Source organism: Chlorocebus sabaeus, chromosome 12 (genome assembly GCF_047675955.1).
Source record: "Chlorocebus sabaeus isolate Y175 chromosome 12, mChlSab1.0.hap1, whole genome shotgun sequence".
Lineage (NCBI taxonomy): Eukaryota > Metazoa > Chordata > Mammalia > Primates > Cercopithecidae > Chlorocebus > Chlorocebus sabaeus.
The window spans coordinates 102640885-102665647 of record NC_132915.1 but is presented as its reverse complement, the minus strand read 5'-3'; the positions used below and the strand labels follow the sequence as shown (position 1 = coordinate 102665647).

At 43.8% G+C, this 24763-nt stretch overlaps 1 protein-coding gene across 7 annotated transcripts in view; it reads right to left on the bottom strand.

Annotated features, from left to right (window-relative positions):
- The window catches only part of GARNL3 (GTPase activating Rap/RanGAP domain like 3), a 174961-nt gene that overhangs the window by 135439 nt on the left and 14759 nt on the right, over positions 1-24763 (bottom strand). For 4 of the 7 annotated variants that reach the window (XM_037994107.2, XM_037994105.2, XM_073021937.1 and 1 more), the window contains one exon: positions 19954-20124. The exons of 1 other annotated variant lie outside the window; for it this stretch is intronic. In XM_037994107.2, the coding sequence (XP_037850035.1) occupies positions 19954-20124 (171 nt within the window). Of the gene's footprint in view, positions 1-19953; positions 20125-23782; positions 23931-24763 lie in introns of all 7 variants that reach the window. 2 more of the 7 variants (XM_037994110.2, XM_037994109.2) reach the window with 1 other exon arrangement.

The window sequence follows — 24763 nt, the reverse complement described above, 5'->3', positions numbered from 1 at the left end:
AGCCTGCATGACTGGCCGCTCCAGTGAGAGGAGTGCTGGTGCACTTGGATAGAGATTGGGCACAGAGCGGATGCCCAATGGCTGTTGACTAAATGTTCTGTCTGCCCAGAGTTCAACCCGACGCTTCAATTTCAGCCAGGCCCACTAGGAAATCAACAACAGCAACAGCTTCTAACATGAATAGCCGAGAACACGAAAAAAGTGAGGACGTGGAGCACTGGGTCCTCCCTGTGCTGCCATCAGCTCTGCTGAGGGGGTTCTGAGACATGGTGCCAATTCCCTAACTTTACCAGCAGCCAGACACAAACACATAACCCTACATCCTAGACCCACCACCTTCCTTAGATGCCTCACAGAAGGAAAACAATGTCCTATGAAAACAACCAGGGAGTGAGCTATAAAGAGAATGTCCACTGTGTGCTGCCCTCCCTTCCCCCATATTACATTTCATTCAATATACTGCAGAGGGATGCTTGCTAATAGTGGGAACCAGGCTGACCTATATGGGCTGCATTTCTTGGGTTGTAGGAGGCACTCAAACCAGCCAGTTAAAAAGATCTAGCCACTTCCCTCTTCCCTTCCTACACTCTCTGGCCTCTAGGCCTCCAGCACAAGGGTTATGAGTAGAGTGGCTCACCCAGAGCTCCAAAGGGAGCTTTGTTCTCCTCCCAAGGCCTAGTGTCTGGCCTACTGCCTGGCACATAGTGGACATGCAGTAAATGCTTATTGCATTAATGAAGGTATTTGTATATCTTTTGAATCATACTAGCTAAAGACTGACAGCACCTCTTCTACCAGGGCAGGCTGCCCACTGCCACCCCCACTAATGAGCCATTATTATTCCCTGCTGGTCATTACTCCCTCAGTCCAGAGTCCTGGCCTATAAGGCAGCCACCGTTATGTGCATGCCAAAACCTGTCCTCCTTTTGTCTTGGGCTTGGATTACATTTTCCAGTCCCTCTTGCAGGATGTGTGGCCATGTGACTGAGCTCTGGCCAAGACAACACAGGCTGAAGTGATGGATATGCATCACTTCCAGCACACCCTCTGAAATGTGCCTCATCTCCTAGCCTATGGCCAGCTGGACGGAGAGGCTGTAGAGACCTGCAGGAGGGCAGAGCTTCAAGATGGAAAAACGTGGGTCTCTGATTGACCACAGGGAAGGCCACACCATGAAGAATGTCTGTATGGAAGGCTACACCATGAAAAACATCTGTACTAGAATATGATGTGAGCAAAATGTAAACATTTAGTTGTGTTAATCAGGTAGAATTTGAGTCTACCTGTTAAAGCTGCCGTTTTACCTGAACTAATACAGAAGTGCCGTAATAACAACAACCTAAAGTAGTAGGCAGGCAGCAGCCAGTGAGGAAACGGATCTCAGAGGCTGAAGAGATAGAAATCTATATTAGATGGTAGCAAAATATTTGGTAAAACTTACACCTGCAGTCATTCAGAAGGGGGACCATGTACTCAGCGAGCCTGCAGCTCTAGGGAAAGTGGCTAGAAACAATCAGAGTGAAGTTGAACACTGGCTCCTCTTGGCTGAACTTAACAAGGTTCTTCACAATGAAGAGACAAGCCCAGGAAAGAACTGGAGGGGTTTCAAGCAAAGATAGACAAAAACAGAACGAATCGAGAGACCAAGGGCCTCATGGACTTGAGAAATCAGTTTCTGGATCCCAAACAATAACAGCTCTGGCCAAAGAAATATGGGTAGAAATGAGGGGCACCTCTACCAGACCCAGCCCATAAAAACTTCCCATGAAGGCTGGGTGCAGTGGCTCACGCCTGTAATCCCAGCACTCTGGGAGGCCGAAGGGGGAGGATTACCTAAGGTCAGGAGTTCGAGACCAGCCTGACCAACATGGAGAAACCCTGTCTCTCCTAAAAAAAAAATACAAAATTGGCCAGGCATGGTGGTGCATGCCTGTAATCCCAGCTACTTGGGAGGCTGAAGCAGGAGAATCACTTGAACCAGGGAGGCGGAGGTTGTGGTGAGCTGAGATTGCACCATTGTACTCCAGCCTGGGCAACAAGAGCAGAACTCCGCCTCAAAAAAAAAAAAAAAACCCAAAAACCAAAAAACCTTCCCATGAATAATCCTTGGTCTCTTTTCTTATCTGCTAGCTTCATAGAGAGGACTCTGGGGCCGAAGAGGGATACAGCCACAATATGAAGGCGTCTGGGTCTTAAATGACCACATAGAAGATTCTAACCAGGAGTAGCCTCACTGGACTCTGATATGAGTGAGCAATAACTTTTTATTGCCTTAAGTCACTAGGAGTCAGGGTTTACCTGTTACATTAGGTAATTTTATCTTAGTTAATACAGCTCTCCATAGGTAATAGAAAGTAGTGTAAGAATAAGGTCCACAAACAGGGTTTGTCAGAGGGCTGGTGGGCCAGGATGTAGTCCCTCAATGTGGGCCAGGATGACTCTAGATCAGGGGTTGGCAAACTACAGCCCAATTCAGCCCACCGCTTGTTTTTGAAAACAAAGTTTTATTGGAACATAGCCATGCCCAATGGTTATGAACTGTCTGTGGTTGTTTTTGGATTATAACAGCCCCGAGTTGAATTGCTCCAACAGAGACCCATAGGGCCCACAAAGCCCAAACTATTTACAAACTGACCCTTTAAAGAAAAAGTTTGCCAACCCCCGTAGTATAGTCTCCCGAATCCCCGCTGTTGGTTTTAGGCCCACCCAGAAACTGATTAGTGTGTCAGTGAAAAAAATTCTGACACCATGTCAGAGGACATGTTGCTCAGACTAGAGTCTGAGCTTTGCAAAAATGCAGATTCCCTGGCCCTATTCTGAGAGGTTGTAAGTCAGTTAATCTGTGATTTTAACAAGCAGCCAGGGGAATCCTGATGCAGGTGGTCCACAAACAATGCTTTGAAACATAGTCCTTTTCCAGATGACTCAGGAATCCTGGGAAACCTGTTAACCATTCGGCAGCACTCTTTATAAGGAAGGACAAGGCCTTAATCCAGGTTTCTATCCACGGGAGGAGATGCAATGTAGTCCCTCAAAGCATGGACTTCAGTCACAGATATGGGTTCTCAACCTCTCCGGGCATTAGTTCCTTCATCTGTATAATGCAATTGAAAATATCATCTACTTAGCAGGGTTATAAAGAATAAACAAGAAAAAGCAGACAAGGTTCTAAGCACAATGTCTGTTGCCCAGGCTTGAGTGCAGTGGTTTAATCATAGCTCACTGCAGGCTTGAACTCCTGGGTTCAAGCGATCCTCCTACCTTAGCCTCTTGAGTAGATGGGACTACATGCCTGGTTAATTTAAAAAATTTTTTTTGTAGAGATGGGGGCGGGGGGGTCTCACAATGTTTCCAGGGCTGGTCTCAAACTCTGGCCTCAAGTGATCCTCCCACCTCAGTTTCCCAAAGTGCTGGGATTACAGGTATGAGCCACCACATCCAGCTAGCTCTTATTAGTAATATGAATGCCTCTTGGGTTTTTAGAAAGTTGGCGTAAGTGGTTACTAAATTTTAAAATAATTTTAAATAAAATGCTTTGCCTCTTATCCCTGAGTAGCAGTAAGGGAGACCCAGGGCCAAGCAGCAGGCTTCCCCGGGCAGCGCTGAGGGTGGCATCATGTTTCAGCACTACATCTCCTCCCTAAAAGTGTTGGCCTAGCAGTTTGACCTCACCTAGAAAATACCTGGGACCCACTGTTGCCACGACAGGGGGAAGAGACTTTGAAACCTGGCTAGAGGAAGTGACCTGAAGTACCAAAAAGAACTTCAAGTTTCCCACAGGCAACGTGGTCCAGGCTCTAAATATAACCCTTCTGCTTTGGCAATTTAACGTGTGAGGATGCTGAATCACACTTCGCAGGCATGAACATAGCTGAGGACCTCCATGTTAAATCTCTAAATATGGCCTGGGATGAGAGCAAAGATTTCCCAGCTCCACGTAGAAGCTAGACAGATTTCCATGATGTAAGTCACATTCCTGGAAAGCAGGACAACCTCCTCCAAAGAGTCAAGAGTTGTTAAAACGGATAAGGAAAGAAAAGGGAGTCAGCCAGCCCCCAAGGGGAAGCCAAACTCAGTGATCCAGGTCATCACTCAACTGACACTGAGATTAGTGCTGACCTCACAACAGACCCCACAAGGCCAGGCCTCAGCAGTGTCCAGGCCTGGTGGAAGAGTTAAGGCCAACAGCGACAAGGGAGACTCTTCTAGATCAGTAGAGAATTTGTAAGAAGTAACAGGCAGTTGTTCAGAAGCCTACCAACAGTCAGGAGCTCTAGGAAAAGGCCTCAGCCACTGCCCCACTATAGGCAGACAGTAAGAAACAGATGGAAGGGATTCTCCTTACTGAGGGACAGAGAAGCTAAACCATGTGCCAGACTGTAGGTTTAGGCTTGTAGGGAACCCAGGGCCTCCTAACAACAGGTGCTAGAATAGCTTCTTGCACAGAAGGGACCAGCTGTCTCTCCTCCTGAAGATAAGTAAAGTGCCACAGAAAAGCAGGGATATGATGACATCAATTTCTTTTCTTTTTTTCTTTTGAGACAGGGTCTCACTCTGTTGCCCAGGCTGGAGTGCAGTGGCAGCACGACAGCTGACTGCAGGCTCGAACTCCCAGGTTCAAGCAAACCTCCCACCTTAGCCTCTCAAGTAGCTGGGACTACAGGCACGCACCACCACACCTGGCTAATTTTTGTATTTTTGTAGAGACAGGATTTCGCCATGCTGTCCAGGTTGCTGTCAAACTCCTGGCCTCAAGCAATCCATCTGCCTCGGCCTCCCAAAGTGTTGGGATTACAAGTGTGAGTCACCGCACCTGGCCCACATTAACTTCTAATAATGAAACAGAACAATTCTGTCCTCTTGAAGGCCTTTGAGACATAGGAAGTAGGAAGTAAGCAGAAAGATTTCCAAAGCAAAAGGGGACCCAGGAAATCAGGGCACTTTGATTCTTCTAACTCTCCAGACGGTTCCCTGCTCCCCTGTTGTGTTTCTGGGGGTACAATACCAAGTGTTCCTTGTACCAGGATCTTAAGTTTACCATCCCTTAGCAAGATCCACCAACCATAAAGTGGTTAGATACTCCTGGATTTGAATTTCAGCTCCATCACACACGACCACTGTGACCTCAGACAAGTTACTTATCCTCTCTGAGCCTGTTTCCTCATTGCAACGGGAGGTTAAAACAGTATCTGTCTCCATGGGAGGACTGAAAGAGATCATATGGCACACAGTAGTCACTAAATAAACGCTAGTTATTCTAATTGTCATGGATCTTACCTGTCTTGGCCATCACCATGCCCTGATGTACCTTATAGAGTTCCTGGTTCATAACAGGGCACTTGATAAATATTTGTTGAATAAATGAATTCTGAATAAATTACTACATTTGCTCTACTTGAACACAGGTGGGTTCCTTTCCCTTTCTCTTCTCCCTGCACCCCCTACCAATTGCCAGTATACATTCTCAGACATACTTTCAAGTACATTTGAAGTTATTGTTTACTGTTTTTCAGTCATCTTTCTCATTCTACTTCTCTTCTCTAATTCTGGAAAGCACACCTCGTACAGAATCAGTGTGTCCACTAAGTTTCTGAGGCAGACATGTGCCCCTGAAATTTATGTGGTTCACTAACATTAATACAGTCTTGTGGCAAATCACTGCAAGATTCCTTTCAATAATGATCTCTATCAGTGCCTTTACTATTGTATCTCTAAAATAAAAAATAGTAACCATACCAAATGCTGGCAAGGAAATAAAGAAGCTGGACCAGTCATCCATGGCAGGTGGGACTATAAAATTTTAAGCTAAGCCTCTTCAGAAAACAGTTTGGCAGTTTCTTATAAGTGAAATATGCAGTTACCATGTGACCCAGCAATTGCACTCTTGGGCATTTATCCCAGAAAAATGAAAATGTATGGTCAACACCCTGCACAAAAATGTTCAAAGCAGCTTTATTGATAACGGCCAAAAACTGGAAACCACCTAGATGTCCTTCAAAGGGTAAACAGTCAAACAAACTGTGGTACCTCCACACCACAGAATATTACTGAGCAATTAAAAGGAACAAACTACTGATGTATGCAACAACTTGGATGAATCTCCAGGGAATCATGCTGAATGGAAAATGTCAATCCCAAAAGGTTACAAATTGTATGATTCATTCTTGAAATGACTGAGTTATAGAGGGAGGTTGGAGGGAGGTGTGGTTATAAAAGGGCAACATAAGATAGCCTTTGGGGATGGAACTGTTCTGTATTTGTCTGTGAATACAGGTAGATACAGGAATCTACACATGCAATTAAACTGCATGTAAAACTGGGCAAATCTAAACATCAGTGGAATGTATCAATGTCAATTTCCTGCTTGCAATACAGTACCATGGTTACTATAGTTACACAAGATGCTGCCCCTGGGGGAAACCTGGTAAAGGGTACATGAGATGTCTCTGTGTTATTTCTTATCACTGCATACGGATCTATAATTATCTCAAAATAAAAAGTTTAATTTAAAATACTGTATCTGAGTTTCACTCACTTAAAAAAAGGTTACCGAATACCTACAAGGTACCAGGCACTGTGCCAGGTGCTAAACCTGAGATATGTGGTCCCTGCTCTCATACAGCTTACAGTGCAGTGGGAAAGAAAGATACAAAGTACACAGGACTTCACAGGAACAAAAATATTGTGCAAGCAAAGCACAATATGTATATAGCAAATCTGGCAAACTGTAAAACAGCCTCTTTTTATCCCCTTCGTCAGTAGCATATGCAGTCTTCGGGTGTGGGTGCCCACAGCAGAAGCCGGGGAGGTCTGTCACACTCTTCTCAGCTCAAGACCCATCATCCAGAAACCTGGGAAACATTACCAACTAAGTGGTTCCTGTGAAGTACGATGCTTGCACACCTGCTCCCTCCTGTCTTAACTCTTCAGTGACAGTGACCTTGGCTTCTCTTTCCCTGTAAGGTCAAGACTTGGGGGTTTTCCAGCCCAGAGTATAATTTAGTTTGGGAAACATCACTCCACATGGGATCTATAAATGCATGACCAAATTGTATTAAATGGAAACTTAATATAAGGAAAATAACTCAGTAGACAACATATGTTGTGGCATACCTCCCTTAACCACCTGCAGATCTGCTTCTTTGGGGAAATCCCTCGAAAGTCTGTCTCTCCAGGTTCATAAGGTTTCCCCACTGGGATTCACAAGATCTACCCCAAGCTGTGCCCAGACCCTGAAGGGATGCCTACTATTTGGAACAGGTGTTTCTGCACAGTCCCTAGGTGGCAAGATTCCTAGAGAACACCAAGGTCATTGTGATTTTGCCGTTCAGTGTGGTCTTTTGATATGAGCTGGTGAGAAATACAATGTCCCAGGACCCACCCCAGACCTAAGAAACAGAATCAGCATTTTAACAAGGTTTCCCTGGGATTCATATGCACATTGAAATCTGAGAAGCACTGATTCTAGCTCTTGGTTCTCAAACCTAGCTATGTATCAGAATCACCTGGAATTTTGTCTCTAACTTGTTTTATTATGAAATATTTCAAGATACAGAATAATGAAGAACAATATAATGAACATTACAGATATAAAACTCCTGTGTACCTCTCCCTGACCCCATTTTCATCTCTCCCTCCCCTGAAACAATCACTTATACTTAGGGGTTTATACTTCCTGCTCATAGTTTTATATTTATACTATGTACTTACTCATTTCCAATATACTGCATTGTTTAGCATGTTTTAAAAATTTACACAAGTAAATACTATATAGCATGCGTATCTTCCTGCAACTAACTCCTCTGGCTGAACAATTTGCTCTTGAGATTTGTTCATGGTGATGCCTGTAGCTCTAACCCACCCACTTTAACTGCTATATGATACCCTGCTGCATCAATGTCCTCCATTCTCCTATTGTTGGACATTTTGGTTGTTTCCAATGTTTAAATAACGCTGTAAAGAACATCCTTTTACACACCACCTTGAATACCAGTGCAGTCATATCCCTAGATTCCATACCTGGGAAAGAAGCTGCAAGGTCATGATGTGTGCACTGTTATTTTTTCTACATAGTGTCACATTCGCTTTCCAAAGTGAGTGTGCCACTTTACCCTCTCATGAGCAGCATATACATTCTAGTTGCTCCAGAGTCTCGCTAACACTTGGGATTGTCGGACATTAGTTTTTGCCAGTCTGAGGAATATGAAACGATGTCTCACTGAGGTATGGCTTTAATTTGCATTCCTCTGATAGCTCAAGAGTGTGAACATCTTCTTCCTTGCTTATTGGCCTTTTGGGCTATGTTTTCCATGGTTTGCCTCTTCCAAATCTTTTGCCCCCTCCTTTTTTGTATGTTGTTGGTGTTTTTCCAATTAATTGGTAGATTTTTTTTTTTTTTTTTTCTGAGACAGAATCTCGCTCTGTCACCCATGCTGGAGTGCAGTGGCACGATCTTGGCTCATTGTAACCTCTGCCTCTCGGGTTCAAGTGATTCTCCTGCCTCAGCCTCCCAAGTGGCTGGGATTACAGGCACGTGCCACCACATCTGGTTAATTTTTGTATTTTTAATAGAGATGGGGTTTCACCATGTTGGCCAGGCTGATCTCAAACTCCTGATCTCAAGTGATCTGCCTGCCTCGGCCTCCCAAAGTGCTGGGATTACAGGCGTGAGAATTTGTAGATATTATTTGCATATTCTGAATACCAATCCTTTTTTGTTAACAAATTACCAATCTTTTTCTGTTACAACTTCCAGATAGTTGTTTTTCTTTTCAAATTTTGTTTCTGATATCTTTGATCAAGCATTAAGTTTTCAAATTCTAATGTAGACATTTTCCATCTTTTCCTTTATGGTCTTTGTTTTTCTGACTTAAGAAATCCTTCACCATCATGATTTCCTAAAGATAGTCTCTATTGTTCCAGGTAAAAGTTTTAAAGTTTGCTTTATAATTTTTTTCATCTAAATAAGTAAATGTCCAGTTCCTACCCTAGACCTCCTCAATCAGAATCTTCAGGAATGGGATCCAACCACCTAAATTTTAAACTGAAATACATTTAATAGGTGATTCTGTTACAGTCACCCTAAGAGATGCAGATCAACTCATTTCCCACCCACTAGACGCCAATGAAAGGCATCTTCTCTACAAAAGCCCAGGAAGCCATCTCATCTCTCTCACTGGGTTAGAAGAGACTTCAGAGACTTCCAAGTCCAGAGACTTAAGGACCTTCTAGTGTCTAATCTTTTATCTGCAATTGTGAAGCCTTTACCAGATACTTGAAAAATAGCCATCCAGTCTCTACTTGCACACTCTCAGTGATAAGAAACACCCCCACAACCCAGGTCCTCCCTTCTTCCTGTTAAACAGCTTTTTTCTATATTGAGTTGAAATCCATCACACCTTTATCTCCACCAGCTGGTCCTACACCTACATCCTTCATCTTTTCTTAACTTCTTCACCATCACTCCCACACCCCCAACCACCTGCCTAGTCTGGCACCACTCCCCGCTCAGCACTCCAGCCATACTGCCTTTCTCCTATTCCTTTCCATTTGCTGAGCTGCCCTTAGCTCCTAGAATGCCCCCTCCAAACTCCTCCTTCTTCCTGACTCTCCCTCCCAAACTAGGAATTACAAAGAGGGTATCTGATTAACACCCGCCTCCCCACCTACAATTTAAGCTTCACAATGGGTTCCCTGTTGGTTTTTTTCAGTACTGAGCCTAAACACCTAACATACTATCTGGTACAGACTTAGTACTTGGTAGGGTTTTGTTAAATGAAAGAATGAATGAATGCAAGCAAGTCAGCCAGTCCTTTGGGGCCATATAAAACAAGTTAAAATCACTTGTATAGGAAAGCCCTTCAAATATCTCAAATATCTGAGGAGAGCCATCATGTCCCCTCAGTTTTTTTCCTTCTGTAAAGGAGGCTGGGAGTAACAGGGGAGGGTGAGGCCAGCTATATTGGGGAAGTGTCTAAAGAAGGGACACGGCAAATACATAGACCAGTTCATAACTTTCTGTAGGGTCAGGCCCATGAGACAATCCCTCAGCTCACAATTCCACTAACAGCTGAAGTGAACTGCCTTATACAGCATATTCATGAAATTCGTTTTTGAGTCAGACATAAAAATGCTATAAATATTGCCTCAGGTTCATCCAAAAAAATTCGTTTCAGGGGTTAATTCAATGCCACTAATATAAGTGAACAAAGAAAATACTGTGGGAGCAATCACAGTGAATAAATTGTGACATGGCTCACTAGCTGTCAGTTTATGATGACATTCCCTATGTCTAGAGATTGATGTTTCTCAATACACAGGTAATGCAATTAAGAGGAACTGACTGACACCATAACATTAAAAAATCAATCAGTTACAACTGTCAAAATTCATCCCACTGTATATTTAAGATATCTGCATTTTATTGCATGTAAATTATAGCTTAACAAAAAATTCCAAAACAAAGATCATATACAGAAAATATAGAACTCTGCACTTAAACTTAAATAAATATCTACAAGTGTAGAGAAATTATATGTGCATAAATGTTGCTTGGTATCTACTTAGCCCTGTCTGACTCACCACTAACTCACTGCCTGATCTTAGGCAATAAACATCGCCTTCATGGACCTCAGTTCCTACAACTATATAATGGGGTTTGACGGTTTGATTAACGAGTTAACTCAACAAATACTTATCATCATAGTGCCTTCCCATTGGATTTAATGAAAAAAGACATATGAAGCACTTACTGTGGTGTCCAGCTTACACAATAAATATTTGAATAAACAGGCTGTGTATCCATGCTTCTCATCAACAGAGAAGAAAAAAGTTCTCTGTAGATGTCTAGAGGCAAGCCAGAATTTGCTGTAGTCTACAATTTTCTTGCTTTAGGAACATAACCATCAGGGAAGAAAAACTTTTCCTCTACCCTCTTAGTTTTCTCCCTGAGGCCTGCAAATTTAACTGGAAAAAGACAGATTGACAGGAGAAAAAGTATACAAGTTCTATGTTTAATTTTACATGCAGGGAGGTTCCACAGAAAACAAATAAAAATCCAAAAGGCACTTACACTGGGGGGCTTATATACTATTTTGACAGAGGGTGATAAATTGTGGAGAAGTGACTAGACAAAGGAAAAAGGGTTTGGGGTTTCTAGGGCTGGTAACTTGTTAGAAGGTATATGTGGGGGAAACTAATGGTAGTTAAAGGTTATTTAGTAGCATTTGTCTCATCTCTATCTCCATCTCTGGTGATAAGTGTTGTTCTCCTCTTGGTGCAGGCAAGGGGAGGGGGCATCTTCACAAGGGGAAATTTATGCCCTGCTTTTAGGCAGATAGAAAAAGGGCAGAGAGTTCTTCCTGTGTCTGCTTTTTTTCAACTGCCTTCAGCTCAAAATAATCCTTCTGCCAAAGTGGTGTATTTTGGGGCGGCATATTCTGATCCCTTTCATTGCCAATACCAATATGTGAGAAATTCTTAGTCTCAAACATAAAAATAAATGCTGTGGAACTGACATGAATTTTGCATTAAGGGATCAGGGCGCACGGAGCTACTTTTCAAATGGTCTCTGTATTGTATTCCAAATTTCTGGACCAATTTAGGTCCACTCCATGTTATCTGTGCTCTGTTTTTCTTCAGACACATTCAGACCACGTAGTGGAAGAAAAGCAGCTTACTCTGTGCTTTTAAGGTCAAACTATATTTTTGAAAGATTTTCTAAAATGTTTACTTCACTAAGCTGCTCTGATTCTGAGATAGTCTCCTGGAAAAAAAAAAAAAACTATGAAATCAATGGTGATTGAGAGTGATGAGGGAAGGGGGGATGTTCTTCACAGAAAGCAAAATAATAGATAAGCCAAACTTATGGAAACACAGGAAGCAAAAGTATTTAAACTAAGAACATTTATTACTATACGAGATGACAAGAAAACAACCAGTCTGTTTCTAAGGACAAAATTAGATTTATAAAAATGAGTGCTGGCTAAGGTGAATTTAGGGCAGGACAGCCCAAACAATTGCCTTTTGCCTCTTAAAAGCACTGATTAAAAATAGTAATACTATCTAATCCCTATTTATAGTGTGCCCTTATGGTGTGCTGTACTGTACTTTGAGATGAGGTTAGCACCAAAAATGGGTTACTGGTCCTTGAGGAATATGAAAGTTGAAAGAAGTGAAGACTGAAATAGTCAAAGGAATAGAATTCTTAGTAATGGCATAACCTCCTTGAGGAAAAATGATTACTTTTAGCAGTTATTCCTGCAGGGGATGCTGAGCTCAACAGTGAGCATGGTATCCAGAAAAGGGCCAGGACGTCCTGGCAGGGAGTGAGACCATCCTCCTCCCTGTTCTTAGGGCACAAGGAGCAGCAACAAACGAGTTCTGTTCCGTGCTTGCAGTCTATGAGCAGCATCCTTAACTCTGTGTCACCTTGACTGATGAAGATCCGCATCCCTCTCCCTTCTATTCAGTCCACCTCCCTCCCTGAAAATCTCGATCGTGCCTGAGTCTTCACATATTAGCTCTGTTCTAATGACTCCCCAAACCAAATCTCCAACTCGAATGTTTCTCCCCAACTGAAAACTCAGATTTCAAAATACTGGACACGGTTCCATAGATACCCCAGTAGCCCCCAAAATATCATGTGCCCCTAATCAGACTTACTGCCACTCCTGCATTCCTGACTCTGTTAGCAAAAGGCTGCCCTTTTGCCAGTCACTCAAGCTGCAAAGTTCAGAGTCATCTCCCATGTCTTCTCTCACATCCCACATCGAATCAGTTACCAGGCCTGCTACTGCTCCCACCACCATGTTGCTTTTGAAACGTGTATGACTGTATCTATGTATTTGTATTTTATTATTTAAAGAGATAACACATTCAGTTGGTTCAAAACTCAGAGTATACAAGACTGTACAGGAAAACGTCTCCCTATCTTCTGCCTCCCAGCCCCCCATTTCCTCTCCCCACAGGCAACCTTTATTTTTTCTTGTATAACTCCCAGAGGTATTGTATGTATTTTTTAAAAAAAGAAATATATCTTCCCCTTTCCCCCTTTTTTACACAAATGGTAGCACACTACACACAATCCTACTCCTTGTTCTTTTCATTTAATGTATCTCAGCAATCCTTCTAAATCAGTAACAAAGAAGTTCTTGTATTCCTTCTACTTTTTAGATGGAGTTTCACTCTTGTTGCCCAGGTTGGAGCCCAATAGTGCGATCTCGGCTCCCTGCCACCTCTGCCTCCTGGGTTCAAGTGATTCTCCTGCCTCAGCCTCCTGAGTAGCTGGGATTACAGGCGTCCACCACTATATCTGGCTAATTTTTTGTATTTTTAGTAGAGACAGGTTTTCTCCATATTGGCCAGGCTGGTCTCAAACTGCTGACCTCAGGTGATCTACCCACTTCGGCCTCCCAAAGTGCTAGGATTACAGGTGTGAGCCACCACACCTGGCCTCTTGTATTTTTTCTTATATTGACTAGACACACCATATTTTACTTAACCAAGCCCCTAGTTAAAAGGTTTTCAATCTTTTCTATTACTAATGATGCTGCAATGCATAATCTTTTTTTTTAATTTTTATATATTTTTTAAGACAAGTTCTCTATCACCCAGGCAGAAGTGCAGTGACACAATCACGGCTCATTGCAGCCTCAACTTCCCAGGCTCAAGTGATCCTCCCACCTCAGTCTCCCAGGTAGCTGAGACCACAGGCACACACCACCATGCCCAGCTAATTTTCCTGCATCTTTGGTAGAGATGGGGTTTCATCATGTTGCCCAGGCTGGTCTTGAACTCCTGGGCTCAAGTGGTCCACCCACCTCAGCCTCCCAAAGTGCTGGGATTACAGGTGTGAGCCACTGCACCCGAACCATAATCTTGTATATGCCATTTTGCACATGAGAATACTTGTAGAATTCCACCCTGTCATAGTTTCTTGCCCCTTCTCCCTTTTCCATTTTTACTTTCTTTAATTTAGCTCAGACCTTCACTGCTGCTGAGGTCTTCTAACTGGCATCTCTACTCTAGTACCCTTAACTTACACGCAACAAATAGTAAGCACTTTCTACAGGGAAGAAAAAGGGAATAAAAAAGAAAACCCAGCCCCAGCCCAAAAATCCTCACCTGTCTCATAGTTGTTGGAGCTTTGGAAACTTGTTACTAAACCAACTCTTTCTTGTCTTTTTGGAATTAGTTGGGAATTAGTGACAGGAGTCAGGCAAATGAAAAACAAAATACCGGCCAGGTGCTGTGGCTCATTCCTGTAATCCAAGCACTTTGGGAGGCTGAGGCAGGCAGATCTCTTTGAGTTCAGGAGTTCAAGACCAGCCCGGGCAACATGGCGAAACCATGTCTCTATCAAAAGTACAAAAACATTAACTGGGCATGGTGGCACGCACCTGTGGTCCTAGCTACTCAGGAGGCTGAGGTGGGAGGATCACTTGAGCCCAGGAAGTGGAGGTTGCAGTGAACTGAGATCACACCACTGCACTCCAGCTTGGACAATGGAGTGAGACCCTGTCTCAAAAAAAGAAAAAAAGAAAAGAAAAGAAAAAAGAAAAAGAAAATAAGAAATTTCCTTGCTGTCAGTGGTCAGTGTTTCATTGGCAAACAAAGCTGAGTCCAAAAGCCAAATGAGCTTTCTACTATTTCCCACAAGTTTAGACCCTGGGGCAACCCTCCTGTGGGAGAGTCTGATCTGCAGAGAGGCAGCCACCTGCCAGGTCGGCTGCAAGGGAAATAGTCTCAGGACTGTCAAGCTCCAACAGGGGAATGGAAACAGATGGGCCCCCAGGCCTACCCACATAGAAACAGGAGGCGAGGTAACATACAAGCTCTGTGGGCAACCAGATCCCAAAAGGGAGAGAGGAAAGGAGGCAGGGGACGAGTCAGCCGCCCTTCCTTCCAACCTCTCTCTTCCATGGGAGTAAAGCAGAAGTTTCTTATGGAAACATAAGGGCAGGGGAATAGAATTCCTCCTAACAGTAAACTAAAAGCTACTTTCTGGCACTTGTTTTAAAACACAGTAGCCCTATACTTAGGAACAAACTAGGTATTTCAAAGCTTTTGAAAGCTATTAAAAAGGGTCTAAATACAAACTTCACATGTTTTCACTTATTTGTGGAACTAAATATTAAAATAATTGAACTCACGGAGATAGAGAGTAGGAGGAGGGCTACCAGAGATTGGGAAGGGTAGTAGGGGACAGGGGCTAGTGGAAAGCATTAATTAGTGAGTACAAAAAAAAATGGAAAGGATGAGTAAGACCTAGTATTTGCTAGCACAACAAGGTGACTGTAGTAAAAAAATAATTTAATCATACATTTTTAAATAACTAAAAGAGTATAATTGGGTTATTTGTAACACAAAGAATAAATGCTTAAGGTGAGGGATACCCCAATTACTCTGATGTGATTATAACACATTGCATAACTGTATCAAAATATCTCATGTATCTCATAAATATATACACCTACTATGTACCCACGAAAACTAAAAATAATTTAAAAAAATTAAAAACATATCGAAATAACAAAATTGCCTAATATTTGTATAATGCCTTGGTGACAAACTCAAACACATGGCAACTTTGCTCAAAAGATCAAAAAGTAAACTATGGACAGTCAGAGACAGGGAGGCTAGCAGGCAGCAAGAAGCATGGGGAAAGAGAGAATAGGAGGTGAAGGAATGGGAGATAACGATCTGACTTGACAGCATTGAGGCCCTGGATCTAATCAGCCCTGAAGCCAGATCTGTCTCTTTTCTTAGTTTGGGTTCCATGAACCCATACATTCTCTTTTTGGCCTAAGTTAATTTGAGTTGGGTTCCTGTCACTTACAACCAACAAGCCCCTCACTAGTCCAGCCCGTAACTGGGCTCTTCAGTATACACAACAGTGAAACTAATTTTCTAAAGCAGACATCAAACCACCACTTGCCTGTCTCAAAAGCCATTCAGCACCTCCCAATGACCCCAGGATTCAGTACAACATCTTGCACAATATGTCCCTCAATTTGACTTTCCAGACTTTCACTACTTCACCACACAAGAGGCAAACCAGGACAGCTGTTATTTCTCAAAAGTGTGCTGAAAGAGTGCCCCTGCTTTGTGCCTTTGCCATGTCAATCTCGCCATCTAGAATCCTCTCCTCCCCAATCCCTGCCTATTAAAATTGATGCAAAAAAAAAAAAAAAAAAAAAAAAAAAAAAAGGAAAGAAGAAAGGTCTACTCTTTTCTCAAGGTCCATTTGACCTTCTCTCCAAGAAGACTTTCCTAAGTGCCTCCTGTTCCCAAAGATGTTACTGTACCCTTCTTCAGCCGTGACTGCAATTTTTTTTTTTTTTTTTTGAGACAGAGTCTCACTCTGCTGCCCAGGCTGGAGTGCTGTGACACAATCTCAGCTCACTGCAACCTCCGCCTCCTGGGCTAAAGTGATTCTCCTGCCTCAGCCTCCCAAGCAGCTGGGACTACAGGCACCTGTCACCCCACCTGGCTGATTTTTTTGTATTTTCAGTACAGACGGGGTTTCACCTTGTTGGCCAGGCTGGTCTCAAACTCCTGACCTCAGGTGATCCACCCACCTTGGCCTCTCAAATTGCTGGGATTAAGGGCATGAGCCACCGCGCCTGGCCCCTGATGTCATTTTCTATATGACCTTTGCTTTATTCTATCTTATATTTTGTGCTTTCTCATCTCAGTGCCCTCTTATTAATGACAACACCAACTACTCAGCCCCCTGAGTTGAAGCTCTGAGCCTCACTTCCTCACCCCACAACTCATACGCTTACCAGATCCACTCTAATCTTTCTCAAAATACTTCCCAAATCAATCCCATCATTCCTGTTGCTCATCAGAACTCTTAACCTTCATATCTTCTCCCTGCCACCAGCCTCATCCTACTGAAATCCAGTTGCCTACTGACACCACTTATCTTTCCAACTTTCAAATCTGAGCATGCTAAGGCCCCGTCTAGAGAGTCAAGACCAACGGCTCCCACTCCCCAATGGGTTGATTTCTGTCTCCCTTCACAGGTTCATTGCCCACCACTCCCTAAGAAGCACCAACTTCAAAGTACCTCTTTGTGGTACTGTGGTACCTAGTGTAAGACCTTACTTGGTGCTTGGTCAACTTCATTGGTGTTCAGCACTGGACTGTTGTTATATACTTCACTGGACAGCACCGAGAAGCCCTGTGGACGCTGCCATCCCATAAATAATTTTCTCCTGACTGCACGCCTGAGTGCGCTGAGGTTAAGAGATGGGCACTGGACCAGCAAGACCGAAGTCCAGTCCTTGTTCTGTCACTTCCAAGCTGTGCGTCCCAGAAAAGGCTGGGCCTCCGCACCCTTACCTGTAAAGTGGAGATAAACAGCACCTATCTCATTGGGGTTTTGTGAACAAATGAGAAAATGCATTTAGGATGCTTGGGCAAGGTGCCTGGTACACAGGTGATCGATAAATATTTGTTCAATGAATGAGTTAATGAATAGGCAGCCCACAAAATGGTAGTGGTTCTTAAAGACACATCTTTCCAGGGAACCCACTCTCTGGCTGCTTGGAATTTGGTTTCAAGTCCGGCCCCTAAATCTGGGGTCCAGAGCAAGGCCTGACTCCACCCATTCCTACATGCAGCTGGGTGACATCAGCGGGTGAGGCCACTCAAGTCCAGAATCTGTTGCTGGGCTCCTTCCTAAGGACGGAGCGGGGAACACTACCTGGTCCTACCCGGCAGCAGCCGCAGTCCCGCAGCCCCCACCACCAAGCGCGTGGCAGCTTTGCCGTCCCTCCGGCCGCCAATCACCACGGCTCGGTCCCACCCCTAATCGGATTCACCAATAGAGCCGGAAGGCGGACCCTCGGGATGCTTCCGCTGTACTCATAGGCTCTCCAGTGCTCCTGCCCGCCCCTGTTACAAGTCATCCGCGCGGTGCACTGTGGCCCTTGCAGTCTGGAAAGGGGGCAGCGCGGGCAAGCTCCACTGCGGGGACGAGCTCCACTGCGGGGACGAGCTCCACTGCGGGAACTTTAACTCTTGCCCCGAGCTGCAGCGCTGAGGGTCCTGGGGTTACCTCCAAACCCCCCAGACTCAAATTCCTTCTCCTAATTAGTGATAAAGAGGGAAGACGGGCTACCCACCCGCCCCACCTTTGGAGCTGATGCCCTGGGTTCCCTCCCTTCCTCTGCAGTGCGCTGGGGCCACCAAGGACCCGCGAGACTACCGGGTCCATCTTGCTCGGATAATTCAGTATCGCCTGAAATTTGAAATTACCATTTCAGATCAAGGAGACATTCAATTATCTTATTCACCTGAGAGGCAGTTTCTGGAAGGTGCGGAAGCTCTGAAAAGCCAACAGTGACTCCTGGCTTCGCTAGTTTCCTTTAAAAATCCACCACAGAACTGACCATCACGATTTTATCTAAACAATGTGACCCGTTTACATTCCAAACTGCATCACTTCTTCAGTGCATGAAAGCTGTCAATGGTGCCCATTGCTTAAGATGTAAAGTTCAGGTCCCTGAGTTAGGCATATAAGGTGCTTTATAATTATTTTGTGTTCACTTATTTGTAGTTACATTTCTTAAAAGCAGCGTTTCTTAACGTCTACCACACGTGAGAATCACCTGGGGAGCTTTGTAAAAATGCGAGTTCTTGTGTCCCACCCTAGACCTCAGAATTTTGGAAGGGCAGGGGGGACTTCTATGTTTTTAAAGCTACCCTGGGTAATTTTCACATGCAGCCCAGGTTAAGAACTACTGGTTTACTGTCTATCAACACAGCCTGATGCATGTGAGCCTTTGCTTTGTGGCATCCTCGGTTTAAAGAAGTCTTCTTCCCTCTCTCTTGCCTGATCAGTGCTCATTCTACAAGGCCAAGTTCAACTGTTACCCCTTCTCTTCCCTGTCCTCCAGCAGGTGATGGTTTCCTTTAGTACGTTATTCACGCTGCTTCTCCAGCATCACTGTCGTGACCTGGTGATTTGTCTGTCTCCCTGGTTAAGTAGGGAGTTCCCTGAGGGCAGACAAAGTATCTTCCTTCATCCACTTCAGATCCACTGAATCAGAATCTCAAGGAGCAGGTCTCAGGCATAAATGATTTTTAAAGTCCCATTGGTGATTCTGATCCATGTCCCTATCTAGCAACTCGCTTCACAAAAGCACTGGGTACAGTAGGTAAGCATACAAATATTTGTTGCATTGAACTGATGAAGCATCTCATTTGTTTTGAAGTCAATCATGTTGTTGCATCTGGCTGCCTTTGATTCCCCCTGGAAAGCTAAGCACCCCTCTCTTGTAGTATCATCTTTATTCATTTACTTATTCATTTATCCGAGTATTATCATACACCATAACAAAGGCCTGGGGATTCAGGAGTAAATATAAATATAAATATATATATATGTATATATAAACACAGTTACCACCCTATAGGCCTTAGAGTCTACTGATGTATTGTCTATTCTAGTTATTAAAATTTATTTTGTATTACATTGGAATGTTTTTGCTTCCATATACTATTTATATTCAAAGGTAGGTAAAATGTCTTATTCTCTAATATCTCCAGTAGGTTGCTGTCACGTAGAAGGCATCCTGTAAATGTTTATTGAATCAAGGCAGCACATTTCATAGAGCTTATTACAATTTGTTAGTATTTATTTGTGTGATTATTTGACTAATGGCTATCTGTCCCATATGCTGCAAGCCCACTGATGACAAGAACTGAATCTATTTTGCTCATAATGTCTGACACAGGACCTGGATGGAGTAGGTGCTCAATGAATATTACTAAATACACAAATAAGAACAGAAATGCAGTCTCCCAATCAAACATTCACTCCTCTCTCCCTCCCCACTATCTCCCCAAAAGTAAAAAGTCTATTCTTCCTAAACATTAAGGGATTTCAAGCTGTAGTGAACATAAGCCCAAACTGAGATGATGCTTCTTTTACTTACTTACAGGTTGACCTGGGACTCTAGTTCAGGGTCTTTCGTTGGCCATGTCTGAAGGGGCTGAATGCCGAAGGAGAGAGACGACTTTGCTTTCCATAGAATGGTTTGTGCCATCTGACTCCCACAGGGCCCCTTCATTAACGGGTCCATCAGTGGGCCTGGAGGCTGGGCTGCTGTCCTGAAGCAGAAGAGTTAGGAAAGGCACTGAGACAGAGAAGAACGGCAGGCCAATCCCTGGCCTGCTTCACCCTCCTCCCGAAGGGCCGCCCCACTGGTAAGCAAGGAGGAGGGCGACACTGAAGCACCCTCAAGACCCAGGGGCCCCATCAAGACCGCATGTGACCTTACTGCATCAAGGAAGGCATTGGGCCATGGAACCATCCAAGTCCTGTTACATCCCTCAGCAATCAGTTAAGTCAGTGGAGTGTAAAGTAAAAGGAGGCCCAGTGAGCATTTGAATAATCACAAACTGTTTAGAGAAAGGCAGTATGAATTGGTAAGGGAAGCTATGTCTAGAATGCTTTCGGAGAATCACTAGTGGTAGGACTTTGTGGCCATCACTGGGGTAGTCCAGGAGCACTTGGTTTATCTCCTAATTGAAAAATCCAAGAAAAGCCATAAAAAGGGCCTAGACTGGCAACAACACTGGAGACAAGGACCAAAGCCCACCATTCAAGAGTAATAGCATATAGTATATATAAGCAGTAAATGCTTGCTGAATTAATAAATGGCTTGTTCATAGGAACAAACTGAGAAATGCATTCCTGAGATGTGTCTGCTCCTTTCTCCGACGATGCATCAAGGAAGGTGGAAAAGGCAGTTGTGGGATGATGGGGCTACTCTATTAGGAAATGCAGGCATCACACTCTTTCTGACTGGAATTATTTTCTGAGCCAATTAGCAGGGCTCTTCACTCATCTATACCTCACCTGACAGACAAACAAGCCAGAAAAATCCAATTACTTGGAAATGGAAAAATAAAAAGCAATCTTATATAATACCTTGGTCAAGGGGACTGTTTATAATGTCTTTTTAAGAAAGATGTGACATCTCTGGATCTCTGGCTGGAGTCCTGAGGGAAGGAAAGAGGCAGGGAGGGAGGGAGGGAAAGGAAGGGAGGAAGGGAGGGAGGGAGGGAGGAAAAAAAAATGGCCTAATGGCTCAGAAAGGTTTTACGCATGAGAAGGGAGTGTTGTGAGGCTGGAGACCAAGAAGAGCCACTCCACACAAGTTGGGGCTTTGGAATCAGACAGGCACTGGCCACTCTGATGGTTCTATAGTGGTGCTAATTAGACCCAAGGCTGCAGGCATATTAAAAAACAAACAACAAAAAACCAGGCCGGTCATGGTGGCTCACACCTGTAATCCTAGCTATCTGGGAGGCTGAGGCAAAGGAATCACTTGAACCCGGGAGGGAGAGGTTGCAGTGAGCTGAGATCGCGCCACTGCACTCCAGCCTGGGTGACAGAGTGAGACTGTCTCAAACAAAACAAAACAAACAACCCAAAAAAGTCACTCTAATGACCTGTGCCTAATGCAGGAAGGGCTCAAGACTCACATAACCTCCTACCTATCCCCTTTGTCTTCTCTCTTGCCAGGTCTCTCTGGTATTCCTCTTATAAATGATGACCTGGCTTCCCCCATCGCCTTTCCTGGGCCCAGGAGGCCACATGCTGCATACCTGACCCAGACTTCTAGGTAATCACCGTAGGCTGGCTTCAGGCCACTTATCTTGGCAGCAACTAGACATCAAAGGCTCAAGTCACCCACTTATGACAAAGCACAAGAAACCAGGGTTCTGTTATGTTATCAGTTGTTCTTTACCCAAAGGAACCCCGAGTCTTCTAAAACCCAGTGTCACTAGAGTTTACAGCTACCTTACTGATATACCAACAAATAAATAACAAATCAGGGCTTTGGGATGACAGACATTTTCTTTTTTCTTTCTTTTGAACCTTCCAGATTTATTTCAGTTACGAAGATAATACTTGTATGCAAAAGATTTATTAAGCAGTGCCCACAAAAGATACCGTTAAGGGAGTGGAGGAAGCAGGACAGGGAACGAGAAGAAACCCAGTGAGACTTCAGTTTCAGGCAGAACCCTGTGGAGGAACAGCTTCCATGTGACTGACGCTGTGCTGTCTGACTGGGTAGCCACTAGCCACTACTAAGCAACTGAAATGGGGGCATCCCAAGTGAAGTGTGTTACACACTGGGTTTTGAAGACTTAGTACAAATAAAAATGAATTTAAAACATCTCATTAATTTTTCACACTGATTACATGTTGAATGATATAAATACATTGTTAGAATGATTTTTTTTAAGTAAAAAAAATTTTTTTGAGACAGGGTCTCACTCTGCCACCCAGGGTGGAGTGCAGTGGCATGATCACAACTCACTATAGCTTTGACTTCCCAGGCTGAGGAGATATTCCTGCCTCAACCTCCCAAGTAGCTGGGACCACAGGTGTGCACCATCACATCTGGCTAATTTTTTAAAACATTATTTGTATAGACATGGGTCTCCCTATGTTGCCCACAGTGGTCTGAAACTCCTCAGCTCAAGTGATCCTCCCACCCAAAGTGTTGGGATTACAAGCATGAGCGCCATGCCTAGCCCCTTATTAGAACGAATTTTAATGTGGCTACTAGAAAATGTAAAATCACATATGTAGCTTGCTTTATATTTTGGGCACTGATGCTCAAGGTAACTGACATCTCAGAGTTGTCCCCATCTGAGACAAGGGGCGAGGCTTCCATTTCCTGCAGCCTCAGTCACTGGCTGAGGGCCGCAGGGTGGGAGTGAGGATGGGGTGATGTAAAGGCCCAAGTGAATCCTTCAAGCTGTCTACACATGTGGGATGCAGGAGTGCAAAGGCAGTTCACCTGCGAGCACCATTGTGAGTGCTGGAGGTCCATGGAACTCAGGATGGGAAAAAGAGCACAGATCTGTGCAGTAAAGGGACCTGAGGGCATCTAAGGGGACTGACTGACGAGGTCCATGACACCTCCCACCCCACTCCCTTTCCTCTTCAGTATCTCCCTACCACTTCAGTAGTTTGGCTTCCTACCACTCTTTTCTCTATCTGCAAACTTTTATGCAATATATATGCTTGGACTATACAATGTTCCGTGACTTGCTTTTCTTTCTAAACTAGAGGTCTTATACATCTTTCTACATCAGTAAATATACACGCATCCTTAATTTGGAATATTACAGAAAGAGACATCCTTACACATTGTTTACATTCTTTTAGCTTTTTAATCTTTAAATACTAAGATGATTTAATTATCTTACCATGTTCTTTTCTAGCCCTTTAATCTTTAAGATTTTATTAAAAATTTAAAAGCCTAGCTCTTTTAAACTTCTTCTCTCATTTAATTTTATCTTTTTGCCATACTTTACTCTTAGAGTTCTTTTTTTGCACTTTCATCTAATTCTCTGACTTCTGAAACTGTTCAGATTTTGTCTCATCACTGTTAATTTTAATCCATTTACTCATTTCTTTTATCTTTTCTTGTCCTAACTTTCTAATTTTAAAAAATATGTTCCTCTTAACCTTCTGACATATTTTACCTTTATCTTCTCACTATTTAAAATATATAGCAGTTGAAGAACTTCTTGGAAAGAAGTGGAGTACTATTTGCATAATAACTCCTTGGCACTCTTGGAAAAAAGCAAAAAATAGCTCAATATATAAAGACAACTTATTGAAACAAGAGAGTGGCCAAACTCCATGCCAGAACTCTGAGATCTGCTACCCATGATTAAGTGTAGACAAACTGAAAGAGATCACTGAGAGCCTGTACTTCTCCTGTAATGTGAGGGAAATGACCTGGTGTGTCCTGAAGTCCTGGCCAGGCTTGATTTGAAGGGGTGAGGACTGGCAGCAAGGGTGGGATGGGGCAGAGGGTTTCCTCTTCTTTTTGCTTTTTCCACTGGCCCAGCTTTCCAATGAGAAAGGGTGACCTTCTGAGGACAGGCTGAAGAAGAGAAGGATAAGTATGTCTTAGGAGCCACTTAGATCTCTTGAAAGATATTAACGAAAAATACACATGAACCTGCCCAAAGAAAGGCCACAAGTCAGAAGAAATCACACTGACCCACCCAGATCCTCTGTAGAGGCAAGACCCTCTTTGGGGTAAAGGCTGGAAATTCAAGGGAAGCCCTGCCAGGGGGGTCAGATACAGCACAGGAACAGGGAATTGGGTGGACTGATGGGAAAATGTGGGACTGGTAAGAAGAGATGGCACATTCCTACTGCCTCTGTACCCTGCCTGCTTCCTGAGGCCAGACCTCAAGCTCAGGTTCTAAAAGAGAAGATCCAATCATTGCTCCGACAGAGTGGGAGGCAGTTGAGGTGGTTCCATGCACATTATTAGTGGGTGCACGACCCAGGAGAGCTGCTTCTAGTCAAAGATGAACATGCAAGACTACCGAGCACAGGACCTATGAGAAACGGCAGCACTGGGCAGATGCGGAGTACAGATCAGGAGGTTTCCACAGGGAGCAGATGAAAAATAAGACACCAGGAGAACACAGCTTCTCTCAAAACGTCAAATATTGCAATAGGCAGATTTCACAAGGCTCTAGGATAAATATCCTAGAATAAGGTAGGGAAAAGGATGATTCAGTGTGGAGGTGCTTTCTAGGGGCAGTGGACCTGTAGGAGAGGACATAGGGGTATCCCTGAGCAGCTCTCCTATGGAAAGTGTTTTTCTATGTATGTGGTTTCCTATTTGATAGAGGACAGCCCTGAGAAGCAGACAGTTTACAGTTTTCCCCTCCTATCTGTGACTCCCAAGCCCTAGGTGTG